A 12,906-nucleotide genomic window follows, 5' to 3' on the forward strand; every position below is an offset into this window, starting at 1 on the left:
GTAGATCGGAGAAAGTTATAATGCCGCTTTATAGGGCAATGGTCAGACCCCACTTGGAATACTGCGTTCAACATTGGTCTCCCTACCTAAAGAAGGATATAAAACTGCTGGAGAGGGTGCAGAGACGAGCAACTAAACTAGTGAAGGGTATGGAGAAACTGGAATATGAGGATCGACTTAAAACACTGGGATTGTTCTCCCTTGAGAAAAGGAGACTGCGTGGGGATATGATCGAGACCTTCAAAATACTGAAAGGAATTGACAAAATAGAGCAGAGAAGATTATTTACAATGTCCAATTTGACACGGACAAGAGGACATGAAATGAAGCTAAGGGGGGGCAAGTTCAGGACTAATGTCAGGAAGTTCTGCTTCACACAGAGAGTGGTTGACATCTGGAATACTCTCCCAGGGGAGATTATTGCGGAATCGACAGTCCTAGGCTTCAAAAGCAAACTAGATGCATATCTCCTTGAGAGAGGCATATAAAGATATGGTTGGCTATAAAATAAGCCAGGTGAATACCTAGCAGGGCCTCCGCGTGTGCGGATCGCCGGACTTGATGGACCGAAGGTCTGATCCGGAGATGGCGCTTCTTATGTTCTTATGTTCAGCAATTTCTGTGTTAGGCAGTTAACGCAGCATTTTTACTGCAAACCTATTTTAGCCCAGGAGATAAAGGCATGTGTTACTGTCTACTGTTGTGATAACACTATGTTAACTGCTTAAAGGGGCTCCTGAATCAAAAATATATAAATTGCATCATTGTTTTTTGTGTAATAGATATTTGTATATTTTTGTTTGATTTGTCAAGAGCCCTTGATATATATTTGGTAAATCCAAATAAAAATATAAAAAAAAATTTTAAATTACACTTGTCTTTTGCCCTAGATATTTCTGCCTTTTCAAAGCTGGCTGAATATCCAAATGAAAGCTGCTAGCATTCATCCGGAAGATAGGTTTCAGTATGAGTAACACCAAGGGAAGATCATTCAATATGTGCAATGCACTGAAAAGTAGTAAGAAAAAGAAGTTTCCACAGGTGAGGCTACATTTTGCACTTTTATTCAGATTTTCCATTTTCTGATTAGCATTTAAGCCAACACTAATATTTTATATTTTTTTCAATGTTGTATTCCTTTACATTATTATTGAAACATCTAGGAACATATAACGTTTGGAGAAAAAGAATCCTAACAAAGAAAAGCATCGGGGGTCATCAAGCTGGAGATCATCATAACCTGATATGGGCCATTAATAAGTGGGCTATAAGTGAAATAAATAAATGAATGAATACTATATATGACAAATATCCCCAAAATATATAGCATATAAAAAACTTAAGTCATATACTGCAGAAGTAAATGTGCAAAATAGAATACACCAAATCCCATCGTTCAGAAATAAGTATCATGTAAACCATACTTCCAATATGTGTTTGTAATCCATCAGTATGAGTTTACTTTTCATCTTATGTGCAGCATTATTTGAATGAGGATGCTCGTGGCTGGATGTGTCTATTGGTAAGACCTTTATATACACATTTTTTTTTACTTTGGATTTTTTTTCTGTATCCCTCCTACTTCACTGGGAGCTCTACTGCCACCTACAGTTATATTTTACCTTTTGCACGCAAGCCTGAAGGAGTGTTTCTGTTCTGCTCTGCCTTTTTTTTATTTTAATCGGTCTTTTTAAATTATTTTTCTGCGTCTTTTGGTGATTTGAGTTTTCCACTTTCTGGGTTCAGCTCTACCTGCATGGAGAAGCAGCAAATGGAGGTCTGCAGTGGACAGGCCAATCCCTTGTGGTACCTGTTAGCTAGACTGCAGAAGTATTTTTGGAGCTCGGGGCTGTCCCCGGTTAGCATACACACGCCTGCTTAGCAGGGGTTTGAGCTCAGGCTGTCAGGCATCCGTAGGAAGATCAGCAGTGTCTTGCAAGGTGCCTGCTGCATTTTTGCCTCCCCCCTTCTAGTTGTGCATCCGTCGGTCCATGGCAGTGGGGACTCAGTCAGTGTTCAGGATAAGGCAGTGATTTCTTCTCCCTTTCTAGTGACTGTTCAGAGCTGAGACAGGCTGCAGCACAGGTAGGGGGGAGGATCTAAAAATCTGATTTTTAGTGGATTGTGCTTGTTTCCGTATGTTCCCCCTCCCCAAAATCCTAAATTTGCTGGGTTTTGACTTTTCTTTCACTGTTTTTGAGTGATATTTGGCTCAAAACCCCTGATAACGACTATCTTGGATTTTAGCAATCTTTTTTTTTCAAGTTTCCTGTAGTTCCAAAACTGTTCATTTGCCTCAAAACCTGTTGGGATGGAGTCCTTGGCTCTTTTACCCCTAATCCATGCCAAGAATGCACAAATTGCTGCTCAGGAGCGTCCCTGCACCATGTGCCATGCCGCATGTGGAGGAGAGGCGGGAGCATCTGGCTTAGCCTCTCCTTTGCACTCTCAGGCTGAAAAAAAGGGCGGCTAGCCTGGTGGTTCAGCTATTTTTCATTTCTGGACCTAGAAACAGCGTCCATCCTGCACAGAAGGACATGGAAGCCACAGAGTCCAAGAGACGCAAATTAGAGTCATCTTCAGGTGCGCTACCTGGTACGGCTTTCTCTCCTGAATTCGCAAGTGCTGCACCGCGCATGCGCAATTGCCTTCCAGCCGAAATAGGTCATGCATATCCTCTGAGGTACCTCAGTTCTTAGTTTTCCGCGGAGCCAAGAAGCTCTGTTTTTCTGAGCTCTGCCGTTTTTTTCAATTTTGCCTTCTCGCACCATGGCTTTTCTTTTATTTGTTTCCTAACCTTAGTCGCTGTGCAGCGCGTCTCTAAAAAAAAAAAGAAAAACCCCAAAAACTTTTTTTTTCTTTTTTTCAGTGGTTCTCATCCGGCAGGACTTGGGCTTAGGCCCTGCCGCCGGCCCTCGTTTGGCTGTGGTTGTATTTTTCTTCTATGTCCCAGCCTCTTACCGGGTTTAAAAAGTGTAGCCAGTGTGGCCGGGCTATTTCTTTAATCGACTCCCACCATTGGTGTATAAAGTGCTTAGGACCCGAACATTGTCCTGAGTCCTTCCCTTACTGTGCTACTCTTCAGAAACGATCCCTTCGCAGACGTCGTGCCAAAATTCTGGAGCTCTTTGGCCCTATGGAGCAGTCTGCAGAAAAGGCCTTGATCCCAGTGGCGGCCTCATCTTCCAAGACCTCAACCTCGAGCAAGTCGCCCTCGACCTCGAAGGCCTCGTCTGCTGCGCCTCTTAAGGTCCTGTCTTCAGGCAAGTCTCCTCTTTCCTTTACAGTTACGCTACCTAAGAAGCCTCCAGCTGAGTCTCAGGCAATCCAGGCAACGAGTGCAGTCATGCCGGCCTTACGAGACCTTCTTCCAAGCGTGCCTGCAAGCATATGGAATACAGTGGTACGTCGGTTTACGAGTGCACTGGTTTGTGAGTGTTTTGCAAGACGAGCAAAACATTAGCAAAATCGGCACCTCGGAAACTGAGCTTGCCTCGATGTACGAGCGCCTCCCTCCCGCGATCCGGCATCCCCCCCCCCCCGCCGCGACCCAACATACCCCCCGCATCCATCCACCCATCTGAACACATCGCTTACACCCCCATCTGGCACCCGGCATCAACGCACAGGACATGCTGGTGCCGGTGCCCGAAGATCTGCCCTCTTCTTTTTGCTGGGCCTTGAGCATCTGCGCATGATCAAGGCCTTCGAGTTCCCACTCTTTCTAAGATTCTCTGAGAATCTCGCATATTCCTGAGATTTCGGATGGGAAATCTCCATCTTCAATACCGAGTCCTTCCTTTCGGACTCACCTCATCCCCTAGAATCTTCACGAAGTGCCTGGTTGTGGTAGCGGACGCAAGGCCTTTCAAGTCTTTCCATATCTAGACGACTGACTCATCAAAGTGTCATCTCAACAGGAGGCTATTGTAGCGACCCAACGGACTATTACGTTTCTCCAAAGTCTGGGGTTCTAAATCAATTTTCCAAAGTCTCAGTTACATCCCTCCCAAACTACAGTTTATTGGAGTCATACTGGACACTGTTCAACTTAGAGCATTTCTGCCTCAATCATGTCAGGACACTCTCATACACCTATGCCAACAAGTGTCTTCCCTCATGTCAATCTCGGCAAGACAAATGATGGTTCTTCTCGGTCACATGGCTTCTACAGTTCACATGACTCCTATTGCCAGACTTCACCTCCGAATTCCTCAGTGGACCCTGGTATCTCAGTGGCAGCAAGCTTGCGACCCACTCTCTCGACACATTACAATCTCTCCATTGGTGGATGCTCTCTTCCAATCTTTCCAGAGGTTTGCTATTCCACACGCTCCCTCATCAGAAGATTCTCACGACAGATTCTTCAATGTATGCTTGGGGAGCTCATCTCGATGGTCATTGGTCCAGCACGGATCGTCAATGTCACATCAATCTGTTGGAACTCAGAGCGATCTTTTATCCTCTCAAAGCTTTTCAGCATCTTCTTCACGACCAGGTAGTCCTCATTAGCACAGACAACCAAGTCGCCATGTACTATGTCAACAAGCAGGGAGGAACGGGATCTCTCCCTCTTTGTCAAGAAGCTCTGAAGCTTTGGAATTGGGCAATTCTTCACAACACCTTCCTCAGAGCTGTCTACATCCAAGGGCAGCAAAACTGTCTGGCGGACAAATTGAGTCGTCTTCTACAACCTCACGAATGGACATTCAGTTCCTCGCCTCTACATTACATTTTTGCTCAATGGAGAATGTCTCAGATAGACCTATTTGTGTCTCCCCACAACAACAAGCTGCCTCAGTTCTGCTCCAGGATATACTCTCCTCATCACCTTGAGGCGATGCTTTCCTTCTGGAATGGACAAATCAGTTTCTCTATGCGTTCCCTCCATTTCCTCTGATTCTCAAGACTTGTCAAATTCAAGCTCCATCTCAACCTGCAGTCTCTACACTTAACAGCTTGGTACCTCTCAACCTAACTGCCGCTCTACAGTTCTCTCAATCTGTACAGGACATTCTAGAGGCTTCCATGAAGCCGTCCACTAGGCAGTGTTACATCCAAAAATGGACTAGATTTTCTACTTGGGCATCATAAGGAGCTGCAATCTACCTCCTTGTCTTCAGTTTTAGATTACCTGCTGCATTTATCACTCTGGCCTCAAATCTACATCTGTTAGAGTTGTTATCCAGGGACAGCAGGCAGATATTCTCACAACCCACTCACCTTTCCTGGTTGGCTTCTTAGCTAGCTATCTGAACTGAGGTACCTCAGAGGAGATACACGACCTAGTTCGGTAGGAAGGCACTTGCGCATGCATGGTGCAGCACTCACGAACTCTTTGAAAGTTCTACAAGCAAGTCTGCTTGCGAGGCTGTTCGCTATGGGGCTCTGTGGATGACGTCACTCACATGTTGAGAATATCTGCCTGCTGTCCCTGGCTAACAACTATTACGGTAAATAATTGGTCTTTCTGGTCCTCAAGAGCCACAGGCAGGTCAGATTTTCAGGATATCCACAATGAATATGTATGAGATGGATTTGCATGCACTGCCTCCTTGAGATGCAAATCTATCTCATGTATATTTATTGTGGATAATCTGAAAACCTAACCTGCTTGTGGCTCTCGAGGACTATAATTGCCTACTCCTGCCCTAGCCTGAAACTTTCTCTTTGGGAAGAGACCCATGTCTTCCCTCTCACCTCTGTCCAACTAGTGCAAACTACTGGCTTTTCGTGAGGGGAGCCACGCCCTACTCTGACTGAGCCTGCTCTCACCTGGACTCCCCCCAGTGGACATTAGAGAAACAACAGAGACCACTGCAGGCATGGAGCCTGTCAGGTCACATTCCCCCACACTTAAAGATTGCTTTCTCAGGAAGCATGTAACTCAGAAGAATTTACAGGGATATCAGAGAGCAAGAAAATGCAGATGCCTAGACGCTAATGGCGATGCCTATTCCTATATTTCTTCTCAGGGACCAGATCAGGACAGAGATTTTCAAAGTCCTCAGGTCAATGTAGGATTGGTGGTTCATGGCTTCTTGTTTTTTCAGGACTGGTTTTGGGTTCCAAATCCTCTAACCCCTCTATTTTTTGAACCAGAGCGGTAATGACCTGAGCTATGTCTTCCAACTGTCCCTCCCGCAGTTCCTATATCTGGCTTTGTAATCTGATTACATCACCTCCAACCCCCTGCAAAGAGACCTTAACCTTCCCTATTTGAAGGGTCTGTTGCTCTAGCTGAGCACTTTTCATCTGGCTCTGTTTAGCCAGTCTGCCAGGATCTGCTCTCTTGGTAGCCCACTCCTGCTGGGCTGCCTGTATCTTTTTTAGCTGTTGCATAATTTCCTGATGTTGGGTTTGACTACCAGCTACTTTGGTTTCTATTTCTTGAACCTGAGTTTTAATTTGGGCCATCAGTTTTTTAAGTGTGTCGGCCTGTTGCTGTCCCTGGACTATAATTTCCTGCTTCAGAGTCTCTCTCAATTCAGGCATGGGATCCTTAGGAAGGTGTTCTTCCTTCAGCGCTTGATGAAGGCTTAAATCTGCGCATTTTTTATATACAGCCTCAAGTTTCCCCTTCCACTGGGTAACCCAATTAGCAGTCATATTTCACAGATCTTTGCTAAGGGACAACATCTCTTGATGGAAGTGTTCAGTACTTTCCCCCTGGGACCTGACCTGCGCGTCTTCCTTACCCACCTGAGGATTCCTCCCATCAACTTCCTGGATTAAATTTGGGTGGCTTGACTCAATAGAACCAAACCCCTTAGATCCCCTCTCTGTGCCTGGAAGGTGCACCCAGCGTTCCAATCGGGCATGCCAAATTCGTTCACAAATCATCTGGGCAATCTTATCCCTGGGCTGAACCTGATAGTCCGCATCATCCTGATTAACCAGTAATACAGTGACCCCTATAATCAGGGTCGATCACTCCTGCAGAAACATCTAGCAAGTGCTGTGATGCCAGCCCTGACCTAGCCCCTATTCTCATATTTGACCCTAGAGGAGGGGAAACTTGTAAGTCAGTTTGCACCAAGGCTCTTCCTTTTGCCAGGACTACTTGTTCATGGGCTGCATACAAGTCATACCTGGCTACTTTAGAGTATGCATGAGTAGAGGTCCGGGCATTTTCAGACAACGATACCCTGAGGCTGCCTTCTCTGCCAAGCTTACCTGGCTAGGTTACTTTTCCTCCTCACTTGGGCGCCTAACACCCGTTTACCAGGCTGCTGGGGCTCTCCCTGTCCCTCAAATGAAACCGGGTCAGCCAGCGCTACTACCTTGCTCAGATCTGGCCAGTCCCTGCCTAAAATCAGAGGACAAGGGGTGGAATTCAGGATAGCCAACTGCATCATATGCCGCTTACTCTCATGTCTCAAAGACACCCGGGCCCATGGGTACTCTCTAGTATCTCCATGGATGCATACCACCGGAACTTTGTTGGTGACTTTTTCTACTAAGGGGGATTTGCAGACTTGCTCCCATAATTGGCGAGACATCACAGATTGCTTCGCTCCTTTATCTATTAGAGCCTGCACCTCTTTGCCTGCTAATAGTACTGATATTTGACATTCCTGCTTGTCCCATACTCTAGGGCCCCAGGCAATAACAAAATCTCTTCTTTCTCGACAGAACCTCTGAGTATGGTCTGCCTTCCCGCACCTATAACACCTCCTCTCTCCACTCTAGGTATTGGGCCTAGTAGAGGAGAAATTAGAATTCTTGGGAACAGGTTTCTTAAACCACTCACTGCTTGGTTCTACTGGGCTCTGTCTACGTGGGGCCTGTGCCTTCCCCTGAGGGCTCTTGGGCGTCTAAGTATGCCTCAGCTACCTCTAAGACTTGTCCTACAGATTTACAGTTTTTCCTTCTAATCCAGGCCCTGAGATTTTTAGGGACAGCCTCCAACATTTGCTCCTTCATATTTCCCTAATAAGAGCTCTTGCATCATTCAGGAAAGGTTGGAGCCACCTCTAATCTAACTTAGTGATTCTTTGCAACAAGGCCTTAGGTCCTTCTGTGTTCAGCATCTGGGTAGCTCTAAACTTCTGCCTATAATGTTCAGCAGTGAAGCCTAGAGAATCTAGAATGTGTGTTTTCATACAGGATAGCTGCTATTGGTTTGGACTTAGTGTCTGGAATGCAGCTAAGGTTTCACCAGCTAAGCATTGCTCTTGAGTCCAGCCTGTGGCCATAGCAATTCTCTCAAAAGAGTTAAGAAAGTGATCAGGTGCATCACAAGGTGCTATCTTACACAAGTTCAAATTGGTAAGTGGATTTGATCCTACCATAGCCAGAGCTGGCATGATCGGTAGCAATTGTCCCCCAGACTATAGGGCAGTCTGTTGCAAAATCTATGAGAAGAGTTTAGTCTGTTCTCTCATAGACACGATCAGTTCCTCATGCTGTTCCATCATGGTTTCTTGGTTCGCTTGCCAGCGCTCCTCGCTGGTCTTCAGAATCCCCTTGAGATCCTCACACTGCCACTAGCGCTTGACGGTCAGTGTCGCTAGCATCTGGGTGTGCTCCATGACAAAGTCCTATTTCAAGTTTCAAGTTTATTTAAAATTTCTTATACCGCCTAATCAAACCTTCAAGGCGATGTACAGATAAAAAATATCTCAAAACAACATACCAGAATAAGTTACAGAACAATTAAAAACAAACTGGGGAAGTAACAATTTTTTTGTGACATGGACAAATGAAAAATTAGGGAAGAAGGGTTGGAACTACAATTGGTAGAGAGAAAAAGAACATTTAAGGAAAAAACGAAAGGAAGGGAAACTAAAGGTAAAAAGCCATTACCAAAAACTGGTTCGCCCTTAAAAGGGCAGTTTAATTATCAAAAGCATCATGAAATAAAAATATCTTTAACTTCGCCTTAAAGTTAGCAAGATTTGTTATTTCACGTAAGTGATTTGGAATACTGTTCCAAAGCGAAGGGGCACTGACAGAAAAAATTATGGCCCTCATTGTGTTGATGTACTTCAACGAGGGGATAGTAAGGAGGTTGTGAGCTGTGGATCTTTAAGTCCTAGCTTGATTGTATGGGTTAAGTAAATTGTTAATGAATTCAGGTTGGTTGTTTGCTCTGGTTTTATAGGTAAGTAGTAGAATTTTGTAAGTGATCCTGTGTTCTATTAGAAGCCAATGAGCTTTCTGTAAGAGAAGAGTGACATGATCGTATTTTTTTTGCATTAAATATGATTTTTACTGTGGTATTTTGTATTATTTGAAGTAAACACAAACAAAGCACAACCCAAGTGCGGATGTACAAGGTCAGAGAGTGTCCCTCCCTTTGTGGACTCCCCAGACTTCAGGCCTCCCCAACCAGCACACTCTATCCTCACCAGCAGTTACCCAGGTACTCTTATCCGAAGTACTGATGAGTCTTCGTCTGTTTGCTGTTTGGGTGCACCACCCGTGCTGTCACCAGTCTGGAACTGGGCTTCTGCTTGCTCTACCACCAGGACTGGACTGCCGCCTCTTGTCTGGATCTCCTCCTTCCGGTTCCGGTCACTCAAACTCCTCCTTCCGGATAGGTCACAGGATCCACTAGTCTTCCAGGAAATCAGCTCAGTAATCCAAAAGGAAAGTTCAGTAATATCTCCTAAAAATCAAGCCAAAAAAAATAAAGTCAGAAAAAAAAATTTTTTTTTCCTTTGTAGTTCACCAGTTTAACTTGCAGAGGGCGCCAGATCCCACTTCTGACACCAAACACTGTAGCTACCACTAGAGCCTCTAAGCAGGTTTCAACAGTGCCCCTAATGGCCACAGCAAAAATCAATCCGGGTGTGTTACTCAGAATGGAGTCAACCCTGCAGGGACTGAAATACTACCCCCCCCAAACCTCCAACAGCTATAGTTCTAAAAAAAAAAAAATAGTTTTAATAGTCAGAATGTGCCAAGTCAAAATAAAATGTAATTTCGAAAAAAAATAAAAAGACGTTAGGGGAAAATCCTGTGTAGTGCTCAGGATTTCTCCACACAGTTCACTCAACTCCAAAACTATACTTTTTCACCCAAACAGTTTCTTTATCCAAGGTTCTTTCCCCTAGCCTGCTCAATGCAGGTCCCAGGTAAGACCAGCTCCTTAGCTGTAGCAGTCCAAGCATTCAAACAGCCCAAACATGAAAGCCTCCAGCTAACACAGCACTGCTGGGGCCAGGAGAATTGCCTCGTTTGCATTAGTAAAACACAAAAACCAGCTTTCAAAATTCCCTCCCAGACAGTGGCAAACTTCTCTCACAGGACAATCTCAGCTTCCTGTAAGCATGGGCTGAGAACAAAACACAGCAATCAAAAACCCCACAGTTCTGGCAGTCCATGGAAAAGGCAACAAAAAATATGCTCAACAAAAACAGCAGAAGTAAAAACAAAAGTTTCATTCCATTACACGATGGGAGGGATGTTATTGAATGAGGGTACCCAAGAAAGGGACTTGGAGGTAATGGTGGACATGACAATGAAGCCGACGGCACAGTGCGCAGCGGCCGCTAAGAGAGCAAATAGAATACTAGGTATAATCAAGAAGGGTATTACAACCAGAACGAAAGAAGTTATCCTGCCGCTGTATCGGGCGATGGTGCGTCTGCATCTTGAGTACTGCGTCCAATACTAGTCGCCGTACCTTAAGAAGGATATGGCGTTACACGAGAGAGCTCAGAGGAGAGCAACATGTCTGATTAAAAGGATGGAAAACCTTTCATACGCTGAGAGATTGTAGAAACTGGGTCTCTTTTCCCTGGAGAAGAGAAGACTTAGAGGGGATATGATAGAGACTTACAAGATCATGAAGGGCATAGAGAGAGTAGAGAGGGACAGATTCTTCAAACTTTCAAAAAATAAAAGAACAAGAGGACATTCAGAAAAGTTGAAAGGAGACAGATTCAAAACGAATGCTAGGAAGTTCTTCTTTACCCAATGTGTGGTGGACACCTGGAATGCGGTTCCAGAGGATGTAATAGGGCAGAGTACGGTACTAGGGTTTAAGAAAGGATTGGACAATTTCCTGCTGGAAAAGGAGATAGAAGGGTATAGATAGAGGATTACTGCACAGGTCCTGGACCTGTTGGGCCGCCGTGTGAGCGGGCTGCTGGGCACGATGGACCCCCAGGTCTGACCCAGCGGAGGCATTGCTTATGTTCTTAATGTCCCAAACACAGAAAAAAACCCTCACAGCTCTGCAATTAGTTCTGCAAATGGTTCCCTTATGCCACTTGCTTCTTCCTGCAGCTCCAACAGCACTCCCTGGCCCTGGGGCTGTAAATGGTGGTGTGGACCCAGCTTCTTCCACACCCAGGTCTAAGGCATTAACCTGACTTGAGTCTGAAACTTTCTCTTTGGGAAGAGACCCGTGTCTTCCCCCTCACCTCTGTCCAACTAGTACAAACTACTGACTTTTCATGAGGGGAGCCACAACCTGCTCTGACTAAGCCTGCTCTTACCTTGGCCCTCTTGGGCTCTCCCCAGTGGATACTAGAGAAACAACAGAGACCAAGGCAGGCATGAAGCCTGACTTGTAACAATATGCTGGGTCCAATGTGCCAAATACAATGGTACCTTGGTTTATGAGCATAATTCGTTCCAGAAGCATGCTCGTAAGCCAAAGCACTCGTATATCAAAGCAAAATTCCCCATAGGCCATAATGCAAACTCAGAAGATTTGTTCCACAACCAAAGTTTGCAATGGTGGCCCAGGGTGAGTACCTGCCTGCGGGTGGTGCAGCGCTTTCAAAGTGGTGGCTTCCTTCCCTCGGGGTCCCCGTGCGGCTGCCCTCCTGCTTCGGCCAATGCCTCTGCTAAACGTCAGCACCTCCCGGCTCTCAATCCAAGCCAGCCACCATCCTGTGCTAGTATGCGCACGACCTCACCTCTCCTCTCCTGAGCCAAGCGAGCAGCTGCCCCAACAACACGCTCACCACGTACAAGCACGCAGGAATAGAGTGGGATTCTACAAGAAGGAAAGATTAGATTCTTACCTTGGTAATCTTTTTTCTTGTAAATCCATACTCTATTCCTGGAACCTACCCTGTCAGTTGCTGATTCGTTGATTGTATGCCTCACCGGTAAGCTGACCTTCCTGTTATTGACCAGCCTTATCTAGAAAATTAATATCCAAAAGGTGTGCCTTAATCCTAAAGGTTCTTTCATGTGCAACCATTCTGTTAGTGCTGGCTCAGTCTCCTTAGTAAATTATTTCATGCTAATTATGCATGTTTCATTGTTGTAATGTAACTTAATGTGAGCAGATTATACTAGTTTCCCAGGGAGTATCCCCGTACCCTTCTCCTTATCTGTGTCCTATACAGAAATGATTGTCTGCTTTTGTATCAACTGGAAGTCAAAGGGCAGTCCTGAGGTAAGAGGGGAGGATAAAAAATATGTAAAGGAAGCTCCCTATAAGAAATCTCACAAGATGGGATTAACTGCTCACTTGTTCAGGAACAGAATGTAGATTTACAAGAAAGGGGGGCGTGGCTTTGGAGCGGACGAAGATGGCTGGATAATGGAGTAGCTCTGTGAAGGCAAGCTAACTGACAGATAATATAGTCGGGAAAAATTTCAAATTTTGCTCTGAAAAGTGAATTGGAGATTGATTATGGCTTTGGGTAAGCAAAATAAAAATTTGACAGCAGGAAGCGGCTCAGGAAGTGTGAAGCGGTCAAAACTTGATACGGCTTCCCCGCTGTCAGTTCCGTTGCCGCCGGAGGATGTAGAAAATAAAGACATAATGAAGGAAATCCAGGCGGTAAAAGAAATAGTTTTAGAATGTGCTAAAAGTATAAAAGAAGTAAAGGAAGAGATGGTGTGTTAAATAATAAACTGCAAGTGATGGAATTGAAAGTGGACCAAATAGAGAAACGAGTGGAAAAGTGTGAGGAGGAAAGTGTACAGCATAAG

General features: G+C 45.1%; 1 protein-coding gene across 1 annotated transcript in view; it reads left to right on the forward strand.

Moving 5' to 3' along the window:
• The window catches only part of LOC117345580 (zinc finger protein 850-like), a 249,153-nt gene that overhangs the window by 10,051 nt on the left and 226,196 nt on the right, over positions 1 to 12,906 (forward strand). The window contains exon 2 of the mRNA XM_033914425.1: positions 891 to 1,041. Coding sequence (XP_033770316.1) covers positions 967 to 1,041 — 75 coding nt within the window. The 5' untranslated portion in view covers positions 891 to 966. The remainder of the gene's footprint in view (positions 1 to 890; positions 1,042 to 12,906) is intronic.

Source organism: Geotrypetes seraphini, chromosome 11, assembly GCF_902459505.1.
Source record: "Geotrypetes seraphini chromosome 11, aGeoSer1.1, whole genome shotgun sequence".
Classification (NCBI taxonomy): Eukaryota; Metazoa; Chordata; class Amphibia; order Gymnophiona; family Dermophiidae; genus Geotrypetes; species Geotrypetes seraphini.